The sequence below is a fragment of the Elaeis guineensis genome, chromosome 16 (assembly GCF_000442705.2).
Source record: "Elaeis guineensis isolate ETL-2024a chromosome 16, EG11, whole genome shotgun sequence".
Taxonomy (NCBI): domain Eukaryota; kingdom Viridiplantae; phylum Streptophyta; class Magnoliopsida; order Arecales; family Arecaceae; genus Elaeis; species Elaeis guineensis.
The window spans coordinates 28,091,749-28,108,506 of NC_026008.2; the positions used below are offsets into that span (position 1 = coordinate 28,091,749).

The 16,758-nt window shown below is 41.5% G+C and overlaps 1 protein-coding gene across 1 annotated transcript; it reads left to right on the forward strand.

Annotated features, from left to right (window-relative positions):
* The first annotated feature begins 1,912 nt into the window (after positions 1 to 1,912).
* LOC105059298 (probable L-gulonolactone oxidase 6) lies at positions 1,913 to 6,658 on the forward strand. Its single transcript, XM_010942550.4, has 3 exons — positions 1,913 to 2,694; positions 5,160 to 5,415; positions 5,499 to 6,658. The coding sequence occupies exons 1-3, from the start codon at positions 2,020 to 2,022 to the stop codon at positions 6,305 to 6,307; spliced, it is 1,740 nt and encodes a 579-aa protein (XP_010940852.1). The 5' UTR covers positions 1,913 to 2,019; the 3' UTR covers positions 6,308 to 6,658.
* The last annotated feature ends 10,100 nt before the right edge of the window (positions 6,659 to 16,758 follow it).

The following is a 16,758-nucleotide window of genomic DNA, read 5'->3' on the forward strand; positions in this document are numbered from 1 at the left end:
AATTTTATTACATATCAGCAACTGCACATTAGCTGTACATCAAGAGATGAGGATTATACCCATCACATGAGTCAACGACTCATTTCTCATTAATGTTAGCATCATTTTTTTTAAAAGATAAAAATACCCATTATAGGTTATTAACAAAATCTTTATTAAAAAATTAATTTTTATGAATTTTTTCCTCCATTCCTAGAGTGAGCAAATTGTTAAGGTCATTAAAGATGAAAATAATTTAATATATAAGAAATGAGACATAATGCAAGCATGCGAAAGGGCGAGAGAGTGCGTGCTATTTGGGGACAAAGCTATAAGTCAGGCTAGCACCGCATATGAGCATCGGACAGTCATCATTTAAATATACAGTTCCTTTGCTTCTCCTAGTTCGAAATTTCGTCACCTTCCCGTCATTTCCTGAAACTCCATCATCTCTCCCTCCTCCTAGTCACCAATACCTACATCGCCACCGCCACCGCATCTAACTTTATCTAACTTCCTATCATTTCTGAAATTTCTACTTTTTTCTTTTTTGAAAAGCAAATTTGATGGTATTTATGAAGAAGAATGTGCATTAATATACCTATAATGGGTATTCTGATATTTTAAAAAAAATAAAGCTAACATTAATGAGAAATAAGAGGTTGACTCATGTGATGGGTATAATCTTCATCTTTGATGCCTTGAATAAAGATTTTGTCGGTTTTTAAGAAACAATAAATATTTTTTAACGCTAAGGGCACTGGTTAGCAAAACCCTATTCGTAAAGGTAGAATCGTTTAATAGAGCAATAAGTGTAATCAATTTTATTACATATCAGCAACTGCACATTAGCTGTACATCAAACTTTTCATCTTGGTTTGATGGAATGAGATGCGTGGTGAACTTTTACACTTACACAAGATAAATGACTACACTGCCATGGTCCCTCAGGCAAAATTAATTTCATCATTAGCTAAGCGCAAACTCAAGCTAAGCCATGCATGCATCCTATCCCCAGCCCTTTGGAAACTAATATGCCTACGGGGGACCAGGCCATATTTACCCTTAATAAAAGAAGGCGAGCCCAATGTGCAAGACTGTTGCCACTGTAGGTTTTAAGAGCATCCAGATATGTCAGTCTTATCCTCACATGTGAAGACACTATTTTCATATTCTGACCGCAAAAGAGTCATACTAATGCTTAATAACGCCATCAAGACCTTCCAATAAATACTCGAATTAGTAAAATAAAATCAAAACCAGTAAGGGATCCAACCCATACGTATGCCAATAAAAAAAAAAAAAAAGGATAGCTCCATTATGCAACTTTATCCTTATATGTAAAGGGACTATTTCTGATAACAAAAATTTCTTATAAATAATAATATTAATTAAATAAAATCATGCAAGCATGAACTCCATGACCAACCAAAACCAACAACAAGCCATCCAAGCCGATAGGCATTTGCACACTAATGCTAACCAGATCTGTTCAAACTTCTGCATTCCTCCATCCCTCCTCCCCCATGAGGACAAATATATGGTCCTACCCCCAGATTCTTTTCCAAACCATCGACGGTAGCTTCCTTTTCGTAAATAAAAGACAAGGAAAGGACCGAACTCCAAGAGGATTGTTCCGTGCTGTGTCCTGGACCTTTGTCAAAATGCAATCCTTAGCTGATGGGTCCTCAACAAACACGTGAACCGAGCTCCTCCTCTTATTTTTCTCGAGAAATTAAAAGAAGAAGGGGAGCAGTCCACACCACCTTTTCCAACTTTCCCCTTAATTCCACACGCTGCTCCTATCAACCAAACACATCCTTCCGACGCGCCGGCCATTGTCAGGTACGTGTGAACTCTCTTCCACTACGAGCACGCAGTGCCAAGCCTCGACATTTGGTAAATATCCCACCCATTATTGGGTTAGTGAGCCAGCCTCCACCCCCACAATTAATGCAACGAAGTGTCAAAGGGCACTTGGCTAGTTATATAAGTGGCACCCCCACTTGATACCCCAGCACATAACCCCCACCACCCATCATGCTAGAAGCTGGGCTAGCAAGTGCTTTCCTCCTATTGGAATGTCTCCTATTGATCAATCTTTCAACCTCTAGCGCTCCCCCGGATCCGATAAGGTGCTCGCCGGGCACCGGCAAATGCAACATCACCAACATCTACGGCACCTTCCCCGACCGGTCGACATGTCAAGCAGCAGCTGCAGTCTATCCAACCTCCGAGCAAGAGCTCGTCGCGGCGGTGGCGAAGGCCGCCGCCGGCAAGAGGAAGATGAAGGTGGCGACACGCTACTCCAATAGCATCCCCAAGCTGGTTTGTCCCGGAGGGGATGAGGGGGTCATAATTAGCACGAGATATCTTAATGGCATTGTGAGCACCGACGTGGAGATGAAGAGGATTACGGTAGAGAGTGGGGTGACGCTGGAGGAGTTGATAGAGGCGGCGGCGAAGGCCGGGCTTGCCCTGCCTTACGCGCCCTACTGGTGGGGGGTGACGGTCGGCGGGATGCTATCGACGGGGGCTCACGGGAGTTCTTGGAGGGGGAAGGGGAGCGCCGTTCACGAGTACGTCGTGGGGGTTAGATTGGTCACGCCGGCTTCGGCCGGCGAAGGCTACGCGAAGGTTCGGGTGCTGGACGCCGGGGACCCTGAGATGGATGCGGCCAAGGTTTCACTGGGGGTGCTTGGAGTTATCTCGCAGGTAGTGGCCCACATATTCCTTGTCTCTTTGCTTTTTCTTCTTTCTTTCTTTCTTTTTTTCTTTATTTCTTTTTTTGGTAGAATGTCTCATCTTAGGATTTCGTGATTGGATTTGGAAGCCAGCTGGGCACTCAACTAGAGAATTTCAAAAGAAAGAATAGTATAGAAGCAAATCTCTCTTCTAATAGCTTATTTATATTCTTAAAAGGTCCTATAATTGGATATGTATTGCTTGTAAAAGTTAATTAAGAGCAGGAATTGAGTCGAGATTGATTCAATTTATTGAAATGAACACACACCGGGACAGTCTTATTGTAGGAAAGATTGCATTAGGCATTCGAGCACTTATACTGATCCATGGAGTTTGATAAATCAAATCATGTTAAAAATAATTAATTTTTTGTGTGATTATTCATTTATTGCTGACTTTTTTTCTAAAATTATTTTGGAAGGTGTCCATCTTTTAGATTATTGTGGCATAATCCTCATATTTTTTGGAAAGTGTCCAAATGAGTCTTTTTTGGTTGCACCTGTGTGACCAGTAGTTCTACATGTACTAATTTTGACATCATGCATGTTATCATAATGTATAGTAACTTTGACATTGGTGATGACTTATCTAGCACTATGAATTGTTAAGCAACTTAGTTACTCGTTTAATCCTTTTAATTTATTTCAACTCATTATTTATAGTTGCTAATTAACTTGAAGTCAAAAATGCTAGTTTGCCTAATACAAACAAGCAAGCATCAATTGCTAGTACCAAGCTAGACAACATCGCTTGATCAGATTTTTTTTTTTTTTTTTTTTTTTTTGTGACCTGATTCCTAAAAAGAACTAAGTATATAAAAAAAAGTGCAGGGTTTTATTGTAAAGTGTATTCCACTATTCGTTAGGACGCGTGGCATCATGAAGGCCGATGCTGGGAATGCCTAAGGACCTTCTGTCCTTGTACATGGTACTCATTAATTGTGCCCCAGTAGTTTATAACTCCTATCCTTGAAGTAGTGAACAACGTGCAAGTTGTTTGCAAAGTGCAGTGAGCATTGCTTGTTTAGATTTTTCGAAACTTATTTGACCAGTTCCTCGGTAGAACGGACCAAAAAAAAAAAAAAAAAACTCCTCACCTTTTTTTTTTTTTTAAACAACCGGTTCGAGGTGTTTTTTAATTTCTATATACGATGCACAGTGAGTGATATGATATAGAAGAGGAATTGCTAATTAAAAAACTAACTTCTCACAATGTAAGTGGTTGTATTTAGTATAGGACTTTGTCAACGGAGAAGAGAGAGAGAGAGAGAGAGAGCGCCGATCAACAAAAAAAAAATTGTTGCAACGATCATACACATCACTGTTGTACAACAAATCAATCAATAATTAAAAATAAATAAAATATAAAAATAATAAAAATATTATTTATAAAAATCAATAAAATATATAATAATTAATAAAATATAAAAATTTTTATTAATTTTTATAAATTTGATATGATAATATTGTTACAATGAATATTTTTTTGATTAACGGATCTTTTCCACATGTCGGTCCTGTTGATATTTTTTTTATATTTTTTTATTTTTAATTTTTTTAATTTGATATTAAAAAATTATATAATTTTTTTTGGCTATATACCTATACACCCATGGTTGTTCGGTCAAAATTTTTTTTAACTATATCCAGATTATATCTTTCACAAAAAAATGATTCATTTTTTTTTTTATAATATACATTATTGGATCGCATAATATCACTATGAGATTGACGTAAACAGATTAAAAAAAGCATCTAGAGTATTTTGAGAATCATATAAAATATAATTCAATGATTGATATTATGATAAAAAATTAAATCATTTTTCCACGAAAGATACGTAAATTGGACATTGTGCTATTAGGAGAAAGTAAAAAATTCACTCATGAGATGATAAAAGCTCCAAAAAAAATTGATGGAAAAAAAATAATCGAAGATAAAAGCCGTAGTGTTCCATAATTCAATACTAGGTATAGCCTTTTTCTTTTGAAATTTTTTTAGAAGTCGAGAGGCCTCATTATTCTTTTTTTTTTTTATTATGGCTCTCCTTTATAATGAATAGGTATTTTTTTTTATTTTTTTTATATCTCTCTTATACAATTAATATTTATATCTTTGAATACAAAATTCTAGATAGAAAATCTTCCGTTCTCCATTGAAAGATAGAAATGAAATCTGCCGATGAAATAAAGAAGAGAAGAAAAATATGCACCCAACTATATATATAGGGAGAGGGTGGAAAGAATTTCAATTGAACATTTGTATTAATTAGGTCAAGGCATTATGTTTTTTTTTTTTTTTTTCTTGACTCTCAGCCATGCTACATAAGATCATCAATTTTTCAAAGCTTGTCCCTCTGTTTGCACTAAATGCATCCTACCCAACACAACCAAAATGTGATAGCTAAAGATTGTGTACTACTTCTCTTGGCTTCAGGTCACCTTGGAGTTGCAACCACTTTTCAAGCGATCCATCACCTTTCTAAAGCGTGACGACTCGGACCTAGCAGAGAAGACAGCAACCCTCGGCAACCAGCACGAGTTCGCCGACATGTCATGGTACCCAGGCCACGGCAAAGTCATCTACCGGATAGACGACCGTGTCCCCTCCAATTTCTCCGGCAATGGCCTCAACGACTTCATCGGATTCCGGTCCACGGCGACACTACTACTGGGCATCAACAGATTAGCAGGTAGATCCATCTCCATGATCCACCCTTTTACAGGTTCCAAAACACTGGCTTAATTCCCCTTGTTTCTTTCTCCCACAATGAAGAGGAGACCCTGGAAGCCACAGGCAATGCTGAAGGCAAGTGCATCGATTCAAAGCTTACAACAACGACAATTTCCATAGACAACTATGGGTTTAAAAATGATGGCGTTTCCTTCACTGGTTATCCAGTGGTTGGCTACCAGAACCGGTTGCAGTCCTCAGGGAGCTGCCTCGATGGACCGGAGGACGCCCTCCTCACTGCTTGTCCATGGGACCGAAGAGTTAGGGGGGAGTTCTTTCACCAAACAACTTTTAGCATTGGATTGTCAAGGGTCAAGGACTTCATCCTCGATGTACAGAAGCTCAGGGACCTCAACCCCAAAGCTCTGTGTGGCGTCGAGCTCTACAATGGCATCCTCATGCGCTTCGTAAAGGCTTCGTCGGCGTGCTTGGGCAAGGAAGAGGACTCACTAGATTTCGATATCACCTATTATAGGAGTCATGACCCCATGGCTCCAAGGCTTCATGAAGACTTGCTTGAGGAGATCGAGCAGATGGCATTCTTCAAGCATGGAGGCTTGCCACACTGGGGGAAGAATCGAAACATTGCATTCGATGGAGTGATCGATAAGTATGCGAAGGGGGGAGAGTTTCTGAGGATTAAAAGTCTCTATGATCCTGAAGGACTGTTCTCGAGCGAGTGGACCGATCAAGTTCTTGGTGTCAATGGGACAACAAGAATCATCAAGAAGGGTTGTGCCTTGGAAGGTCTATGCATATGCTCGGAGGACATCCATTGTGCACCAGAGAAGGGATATTTTTGCCGTCCTGGTAAGGTGTACAAGGATGCCCGGGTATGCACCAAGAATTAATTAATGTCAGCTTGTTTTATACTCATTAGACCATCAGTAAGTTCGAGGGCAAGAAGGATAGGCTTGTTCAAAGTTATTACAGTGCTTGTTATCATGTTAGGTTTTTCTAATTGTTAATGTGCACTAAAAACGTGCAAGAGGTCTAAATTTTTAATTACGGAGTTACTGATGTATGTGAAGATCCAATGTTTTCTACCAAAAGTAAATTGTTTGCTTTCGTGCATCTAATGAGCATTGTGACTTCATGCAATTAGAATTGTACTTGGGAACATAGGTGAATTTAGCTGTCGGATGAGACAAAATTTGAGGGCGTATCTCTCTCTGTTGTTAAAGGAAAAAGAAATTGTTCTGGAAGAGAATTTAGGAGATTTTGGGGATTCTAAGAATTATTATGTCCCATAGTGTTCTATTTTTTTTCAGGGTATATCAGGCCTCAGGATTAACTTTTTCGCAAATTTCTTGTATGAGAATAATGGTGATGATCAGCTTGAGAGTCATTGGGCTTGGATGCTGGTTATAAAGCTTCCATTGAAATATTTGGGTGTCCCTGTTTACCACAGGAACCTCTCGAAGCATATCGGATTCTCCTCTTTGGAAGAGGATTATTAGATAGATCTCTCTCTTGGAGGATATACGGAACTTGTTAATATTGTTTTCTCTTCTCTCCCTCATTTAATGCCTCATTATAAGTTCCTTAATGTTAACAAATTGATCAGCTCTGAATAAGATTCCTATTGTTTAATGAGTTCGAAAATGTTATGTCGGATTGGGGAGAGCGGTGCTCCAGAGGTGTTTTACTCAAGAGATTTTAACGGGCTTGTGAGTAGTAGTGAGCGAAATATCTTAATTTTCGTGCATCTGTGAAGTATTTCTTCGAGTGGCTTATGGCATTTTTGTGGATGGAGAGGAAGTGTGGAAATGGTGGTGAGGGTGGCCCGTCATTCACCGAATTTGGTGAAGGAGGGTGGTCGTGGGCGAAGGTAGTGCAGGAAACTCCATGGCGGCCGCTATAGATGTCGCATTAGATCCAAGAAAGAGGTGAAGCTTCAACGCTACTTCACCAAAGTCTTTGAATTCTTGGAGGATGAAGTGGAGGCATCCTAGAGACAATGGGTGCATGTTACTATCATTGCTCACAGCCTTAATCGGTGAGTGCCGTTGGAGTGGATGGTGAAGAAGGTGAAGAAGAAAGGTTCCGATCTGATCAGTCGTCGATTGTTAAGCGGTGCTTATGGGGGGCTGTGGTTTGTTGCCGACTAGCTTATTGCTATGGAGCCTTAGGTAGGGGATTTTGTGCCGAGGTCGGATATGGTTTGCTGAATGGTGGTATGGCTCTAAACTACCTATTGAGTACTGGAAAGAAGAGAAGATCTAGGTATCACGTCGGAGGTCGGAAAGTTGTTATCCATAGATGATTTTATTGATCAACTCTAGAATATAGGATATACTAGGGTTCGAATAGCTATCAACATTGGTGAATCCTTGAAACCTGGTTTATCGATTATAGGCTTGAAAGGTATTTTCTTGCAGCCTTTTGTCTTCGAAAATAGCACCACTATCTGCTATCTCTACGGTCGGCTAGCGCATTATGATGATAGTTGCCTGTTTCTACAAGCAAAATCAAACTTGGAAGGGAGCGATTGCCCCCTACAACCCAAGAAGTTTGTGGAGGCCAACGATTGAGGCAAGGATTTAGGTGTGAAACGCCGATGATGGTGGAAAAAGATGATGTATTGCTAGCAGCTAACCTTGATGATGTTGTCTTGGTGACTAGCGGTTGCCCACAGCTTGGACCTTGGATTGTGACTATCCGGATCTAGTAATCAAGGGTGCCGAGGGTCGGACTAAAGTCGAAGAAGGAGATCGAGTTGCATCCTGAGTCAGTTGGCCCTAACTCATCTTCATCGTGGCCGAGTTCATCAAAAGTGTCCTGAAATTGGCTGACTCGTTGCCCAACTCGGATGGGTGTGGCAGAAGCCAACGAAGGTGGCTAGACATAGATCACTAGATAGGAGCTTGGTGAGTGGCGAATCTAGCGAGCAAGCTCAGCTAACTCAGAATGGGTGAGTGGGCCATTCCAGGTGTTGATGGACATTGACTTAGTGGATGGGGACACGGTCTTGGGCCAGGAAACAAGCTAAGTCCATGTGATTCAGTGATGAGTGAAGCGGCTAGAAGCCCATCCAAGAGGAAGGGTTAGACAGGTGTGAGCCCGATTGTCTCAGGGATTGTGGTAGGTCAAGCTACAAGTGGGTTGCTCGCCCAAGTCGGGTCAGAAGAGAAAACCCCAATGGGGTGCTAAGGAAAAGTTCGCATTGAGATTTTGCCCTACTAAAGGGAGAAGAGCTCGGAGGGGGAGCTAGCTACTAGCCAGGGGAGGATGTGCCTCCCTCCTCTCCGATTGGCCCCGATCCTTCATGCCAACTAAAGAAGATGGAGGGTTTGACTTCTCACTACCCGCCAGAGTAGGGTTGCTCAGCTAGTGTCAACTTCGATAAGATGGCCGATGGAGTTAAGGCGGCCCAAGCACAGGTGGGAGGAGCTAGGGGTATCTCATCTTTGCCCCTCATTACTCTGAAGCTGATGGTGGAGGGACTGTTGGAGAAAAGAAAAAAGGAGGGGAAGAGAGATTGTGGGCTGGCCATGAGGCACCTGTGGGCCATGTTGCTGTTTATAGCCAAATTGAAGATGGCTTTAAGGAAGGGAGAACTTGAATCCAGAACTGTTAAATCAAGAGCACATCTATCAACTCAGGAGGAATGCACCGAGGATAGTGATGCCAGATTTTCCATCACTAATTGTACTCATAAAGACCTAATGTGGAATACCCAAGAGGTGGGTAAGTCCTCATTTGCATCAACCTTCAGAGGATTATTGAACTAGTATAATTTAGACTTATGTATCTTTTTGGAGACTCGGCTCTCCAAAAATAGTCTCGTTAGAGTTAGATATAGATTTCCGACGACCTAAGAGTTTTATACTAGCGAATCCCGTGGACTTGTTGGGGGCATTATTATGATTTAGAGGGAGGGGTTATCCAATATTGATGTGTTTCATAATTGTACCCATCATATAATAATTGTTATCTGAGAAAGCAATGGATCTTCTTGGCTCTTATCCAGTGTTTATGTCGGCATTGATTATAGAGAGAGATGGGTAGTGCGGCATAATGTGGGGAGGCTGATTGAGCAAGATGTTCCTCCTTGGTGGTGGAAGACTTCAACTACATTGATAGTACTAAGGAGAAGAGGGGGCAAGATCTTTCACTGATAACATTGAGTCGAGGAAGTTTTAAGATTTTATCCGGATTAATGGATTGGTGGATTTAGGGTTTTTTAGGCCCAAGTTCATGTGGTGCAACAATAGATAGGGTGCTGCGAGAGTTTGGGAGTAGATTGATAAAGCTTTCTCCACAGTAAGTTGGATACAGAGATTTTCGAGCCATCAAGTGTGCCACCTTTCTAGAATTATGTCGGATCACTGCCCAGCGCTTATTTCCATGGATATTGGTCTCTCATACCGAAGTTCCTTCCGATTTGAAAAATTTTGGCTCTCTTACCCGCACTCCTGGGATATTATGAGAGAGGTTTGGAGAATGCCTGTCCAAGGTAGTGTGATGTATTAGATCACTTATAGACTCGAGCTGACGAGATGTAGACTATAAGATAGAACCGAGTGGAGGTTGATGATATCTTCGAAAGATTAGAGGACATGGAGGTTGCCATTATTGAGTTCTAGTGGAGAGAGGATCAGGAGGGAGGGTTTGTTGAGGAGGATTGGTGGAGCTTTGAAGCAAGCTGGCCATGCATCACTCATTATTATGCCAGTAGGAGACTTTATGGAGGCAAAAAATTAAGATTCAATGGATCAGAGAGGGAGATAGGAATACTAGATTCTGTCATGACAGTCATCATGAGTTAGACAAATAGGATCAGAATGCTACAAGACATAGCGAGGACTTAGATGGAGGGCGAGGAGGAGACCTGACAAGAGATGCTCCACTTTTTCAAAGGAGATGGACTGATAGGTTGGGTGGAGGTGAGTTCTCTACCATCCCTCTTTCGACTGACTTGGCCTCGACCCAAGAGAATGATGTCTTGATAGGTTCGATTTTAGAGGAGGACGTTTAGAGAACCTTGTGCTCCAAGATAGAGGATAAGGCCTCTGTCTGGATTGATTTCCATCTCTCTTCTTCAAGTAGTATTGCATGATCATCTGAGAGGAGGTTTCCAAGGCTATCTGGTTCTTCTTCATGTCGGGATAGATGCCAAAGGTGTGGAACTATATCTTTATTGTTTTATCCCTAAAAGGTAGGATACTTCAAAACCAAGTCACTTTAGACCCATCAATCTATGCATCACATTATACAAGATTTGCACAAAGATTATGGTTGGGAGAATGAAGTCGATCCTCTCTCAATTGATTAGAGCTGAGCAAGAGGTTTTTGTTGGGGGTTGCAGCATCTTTGATAATGTTATAATTATGTAGGAATTTGACATGATCTATATAAAGCATCAACCTAATGATGTCTCATGGCCATTAAGCTTGATATGGAGAGTGCATATAACCAGATAAGTTGATAGTTCCTTGGTTATACTCTGGAGAGCTTTGGCTTCCACTGATGCTGGATCAAGTGAATCATGGGCTATAGGGGATCAGCTTTCTTTACTATATTGATCAATAACACCCTGACGGACTAGCTCCAATCTTCTATGGGCTGCACTAAGATTGTCCTCTATCTCCATACCTCTTCATTCTTTGTGCTGATGCTCTATCTAAAGCTTTGCAAGAGCCACCTTGGAACATGCCTTGGACCTCTATGTGTTTGCTATAGGAGCTAAGCGATCTCGCATCTTCTTTTCATAAATGATTGCCTTCTGGTAGGTTGGGCATCTCTCCAGAATGTTGATTCCTTTAGGAGGATTTTGGAGGGATATTACGGTACTATTGGATAGAAGGTAAATCTACTCAATTAGTTCTTTACTTTAGTCTGAAGATTAAGACTCAGCGGAGATAGGCTATCAGAGAGTGATTGGAGATCATCGAGCAGACAGGATCCTATCACTACCTAGGAGTACCCATCATAGGATGGAGACTTTGAAGAGAAAAGTAGTCCGGGATGGAGTTGATCCATAGGTGATTGGAGGGTTGGTAGGTCAAATGTTTATCCATGATGGATAGAGTCACTCTAGTTAGATCGGTGCTTAACTTGATTCCAATCTATATGATGTCCAACACCATCCTTCTGAAAGCGATAGTGGTGAAAATCGAGCAGTAGTATAGGTGCTTTTTGTGGGGATCTCATTGAGGTGGTGGAGTTTATTTGATGGCTTGGGATGTGATTTGTTAGCCAATCGTAGAGGGAGAATTGGGCATTCAGTCTCTTATAGCAAGTTGTGAGGTCCTGATTGCTTCTCATGCTGCCCAATTCCTGCTTTAGCCAGAGTATATTTGGAGAAAGATGATGAGGGTCAGGTACATCTTTCGGACTGATTGAATTGACACTTGAGCTTGTTGAAGGAGTTCCTTCATGTGAAAGAAAATTTGCTTGCAAGCCCAGGTGATCCTAGACTATGTTAGGTGGATTGCGGGGGATGAGTAGGACATCGCTTCACTCATGACCCATTGATTGCTGACTTAATGGTGGACTACTGGCTGACCTTTGTTAGTATAGAAACTACAGACTCAATACGGGTTGCAGATCTACTCTACCCAGGGGGAGGAGGATGGCATGTTGATATGGTCTCCCAGCTTCTTGGGTTGGCTTTAGTGGAGAGGGTGCTAGCCATTGTTGTTCCTATATTCGATGGACAGGATGTCAGAGTCTGGAGTTCTACCTGCACACCAAAGGTGATGATAAGAGATCTCTATGAGAAGTTCCAAGGAAAGACGGTTAGGAGGATGGATGGGGCATGGATCTAGAGACTTCACATCCACCCGAGGGTGCATCTCTTTTTTTAGAAGGTGGCTTAGCACTGACTTCTGACCAGGGCTGTGTTGTGAGCTAGGGTATGGATCTCCCTCTGACCTACTCGAGCTATTATAAAGATGAGGATATGGTGGACCATGTCTTGTTTCTTTGCGTCAAAGCTCATTATGTATGGAGTTTGGCGAGGCTAATCCCAATGGCCATCTCCTCTACGGATCTAGCTTGGAACTTCTAAAGGGGCTATGGCAGAGCTTGGAGTTGGAGTCCTCCAAGGGGATGGGGATCACGATGGCTTATATTGCTTATTATATTAGGCTAGCCCGGAATAGGAAAACCTTTGAGGTGTCTTGGCAACCGATGAGATTTAGTTTGGAGAGGGTGATGGTGTAGGCTAGTGAGGTTTTGCATTTATCATTGACTAATTCGGCTTTGGTCATTTGAGACATGTAGGACTCCCTGGTTGCTTAGGCGATGACCTATGTAGTGTACATTTCTTGAGAGCCCGTATGCCCGAGTTTCTACTAGTGTGAGAGTTACTAGAAGTGGCATGGGTTTCGTGATCTGTGGCCTTGATTCTAGATTTATGGTAGTTGGTGGGAGTCACCTTCTTGATAGCACTATTCTGATAGCGGAGCTGCAGGCTACTTAGACCGATATATCCTTTGCAAGGCTGTGGTTGCAAGTGGAGAGACTAATGGTGGAAGGAGATTCACCCAAGGTCATCTGTTGGTTATAAGAATGGCCAACAGATACAATTGTTCGTCTACTCCTCAGCGACATTTGGTAGCTAGTTCGAGGTTGCTTCTTGATTAATATTAGGTACACCTACCACGAGGCCAATAGCATAGTGGATTGGAGGGTCTCTTTTATGGTAGAGTACATTGGAGGATTTATGCAGACTGAGATGGCTGATGTACCACAGGCATTCCTGGACGTTCTTCTTTTTGATCTTTTTGGTTGTATTCACACTTGAAATGTTTGAGTGCTCTAGCTCACAAATAAATAGAGAGATTTTAACATAGTTTTGCTTAGTAAAATGGCTCCACAGGTTACTTATAGAAGGGGATTAGATAATGTTACTTGCATTCAAGATGACATCAAGAAGAAATTTCATCTTGTGAGTAAAGATTACATGGTCCAATGAATCATGCCAAATCCCACAGTGGATAACACACCACATTACCCCATCATCACTTCATCTCCTCCACTCCCTCCATTCCCTTGGCCATGAACCCTAGCTAAACCTTGATTAGCTTCTCTCACCAAAGCAAAGAAGCAAACACCAATGGCCCTCCTATTCCCTTCTCTCTTCCTTTCTTCCCCTAGCCATGAGAACCCTCCCCACACTCCTAATCCCCTTTTCTCTCCCTCCATTCCAAACCCTAACCCATAGTTCCCTTCTCTTACCTCAAATTCACCACCAATTCTTTCCCAAGTTCCCCCCAAAAAGTCTTCATTCCACCCAAAGTTCTTATCTTTCACCTTCTCCAAGACTACGAACTTCGCTATCACTGTTGATGGCATGGGCGAGGAGGATGAGGACATTACCAGCTTGCCATGCGAGGGCATGGTGGTGTACCAGTGGGATGCCTTGGTGACCCACCTTGAGTATTGCACCACCCTCAAGTGGCTCGTCCTCATCAAGCTCTCCTGCTAGCTCCCCTAGTCCACGACGTCAGATGTGGGGATCTGCTACCATCTACGAGAAGGAAAGAGAAATTTTAGGCAATGGGGAGATGGTTGTGCTCATCTCAATTGATGTCATGAAGAGGAAGAGGAGATTGAAGCTGGATGGGATCGCGAGGACTGTTGTCCCCCTTGGTTGCAATAGGTTAAAGTTTTCTTGTCTTTCTATCTAAAAATAGAGATATCCACGAGTCAAGGATCAATGGAACCAATATTTCTAATGGATCGTATGTATAATCACAGTATGGAAAATACATTTATAGCACAACTTAAGTGCCAAGTTTACAGAGATAAAAAGGGAGAGAGATTTGTGCATTGTTATGTTGGAAGAGTATTGAGAATCATGCAGAGAATGGATAACTTCTTATTGATTGGATGGTTACTACATCTTATATAGCTTATAACTAGCAATTGTTTACATCAAATAACTACTAGTAATCTCTCTCATCCATTTTCAAATGGGTATGGTCGGATTTTGCTTGTCATGAGCATCGACTATGAGAAAATAGTGTAATAGCAACGGTAAATAAGCCATCACTAATAGTAATATTTATCGACTACTTATTACAATAGAAATTAAACCTGTCTTAAAAAGGTGAAGACTCATTGCCGTCACTATAAATTTAATTTTAAATAATTAGTATTACTGACAGCTTTAGCGATGCAAATTAGTCGTCACTAATACTCTACCCTAAAAATCACCCTCATCTCTGACCACTTGGTTTCATTCTCCACCACCTCCACCTTCTTCCCCCACCTCTAGTCCCCCTTCTTCCCTTGCCGCACCATTGAAGCCCCAATCCCCATGCCCCAACCCTGCATCGTCGTCCCCTCCTCGGATCTACATCCCCTCATCGGATCGGCCATCCCCGAGCCCGCACCCTCCCCCTTCTTCCGCACCTCTACCCTTCTTCCTCTGGCATTGCCAAACACTTGTCGAAGCCCCCATCCAGGTGCCCTGACCTCCCCCTTCTTCCCTGCCACCATCCCCATGTCGGATCGACCGTTCCCATGCCGGATCGGCCTTTCCCTCACCAGATCCACTATCCCCGCCTCCCCCCTTCTTCCCTCGCCTCCTCTTTCTTCTCCTGCCATGCCGTCAAAATGTCCAATCATCAGACCCACAGCCTAGTGCTTATGCCACCTCCTCTTCTTTCCTGCGCCACTTGGTGAGTATTAGCGATGGTGATGAAGCTATTGCCGCACACTGTTCCCTTCTCTTTCAATTTTTAATATTTAAATTTAAATTTATCAAATTTATTTAAATTTATAATATTTGAATTTAATTTATACATGAAAAGCACATTCTCAGTCATTGCAAGATCCGAAGGAACGTCATTGTCATATAAAACCTCACATCCGGTGGTGCTCTCGAGAGTTGGAACCACTCTAGAGAGCTCTCCGATGAGAGTAGTCCTACTAACTTCGATGGTAGGGGTTTGAGATCGGATCACCGTCGGACTGACTCTGGTCTGCTCATCTACTTCAATGGTAGTGGGAGTAGCTCGATAAGTTTTTTGGTGACCAATATGCTTTCGATGTAGAATATCTGCCCCTTAAGGGTAATCGACACGACTCGAATGGTGGCACTGATGAGCTTACTTTCGATCCATCACAAATGATATGGACCGATCGATTGGGTTTGGATCGGGTTTGGACCTTATATTTTAAAAGATTTTGGGACCTAGGCCCGGTATGAAGTTCGAAAAAAATTTTGGATCAGACTCAGGTGAGGGTGTGGCCCAATCCAGCCCAACCTATTTCTAACCTTATTTTCAATGGTGCTCAATACTTTGGAATCTCCCAGATAGGATTTGCCTGAATGCCATGCTGGGTGTGCTAGCATGCATGGCCTAGCCGTCCGATGCGCCCCAAGTTCACATGCACAGGATGTGCATCCTGATCGTCCCCATTTGCAATACTGTTCAGTACTTTGGAACTTTCTAATTAAAAATTTTAAAAATATTATATTGCATAAAACCATAGACCCATCTTTTGATTACGGTATATATTCTATGTATCCATATATTTATATATTTTTGTACAGATGTGAAAATTATGTATATTGATCAATTGATTGTTTAGTATAGATAATTTAAGAAATGTAATTAATTCTATAGATCATTACAGGTATGATGAGGATTCAAAAAAAAATTCAGATAATATTTCTCTTTAGTTCTCCACACACATCTTACACCATATGGAGGAAAGAGAAGGAAAGATTGATAGGCTATATATAAAATTAAGTCTCAAGCCATTTATTACGAGCTCAAAGAAGAAGATTCTCATTTACCAGAATACTTTCAGAAGGATGAAATATTAGGAGTTTATCATCTTTTAATAGATGCAGAGTTGGATACTCTAGAAATTCTCCTACATGATGGCTCACATGAGGAGGTAGATCATACTAAGTTTATTTTAAAGGGCAATCCTATCCAAAAAGATGAAGAAAAGGAAGAAGATGAAGAAGTGGAAGAAGAGAAAGAAGAGGAAGAATAAAAAAAAAATCCAAAGGGTACCAAATATCTAAGAGATCGATGAGTAGTTGACCTCAGAAAAAAAGAGTCAACTCCAAGATAAAAGAGTCAACTCTAGCATGCCAGAGAAGACTAGCACACAGCAAAAGTCACCCCAGGATAGATGGAGCCATTTTTATCTTTGTGGTGTGCTTATTTTATTTGCTTTTCATACTTATCTCGCATCATTTCAATTATTATATTGTTGCCATAATTATATAATTAATTCATAAATCTATTTATTTTTATTTTCAGAGATTATATGATGACTACTCCTAAAGGATGGAGCTGTGCTAGTCGGAGGAGAGAGCTCCAAAGGA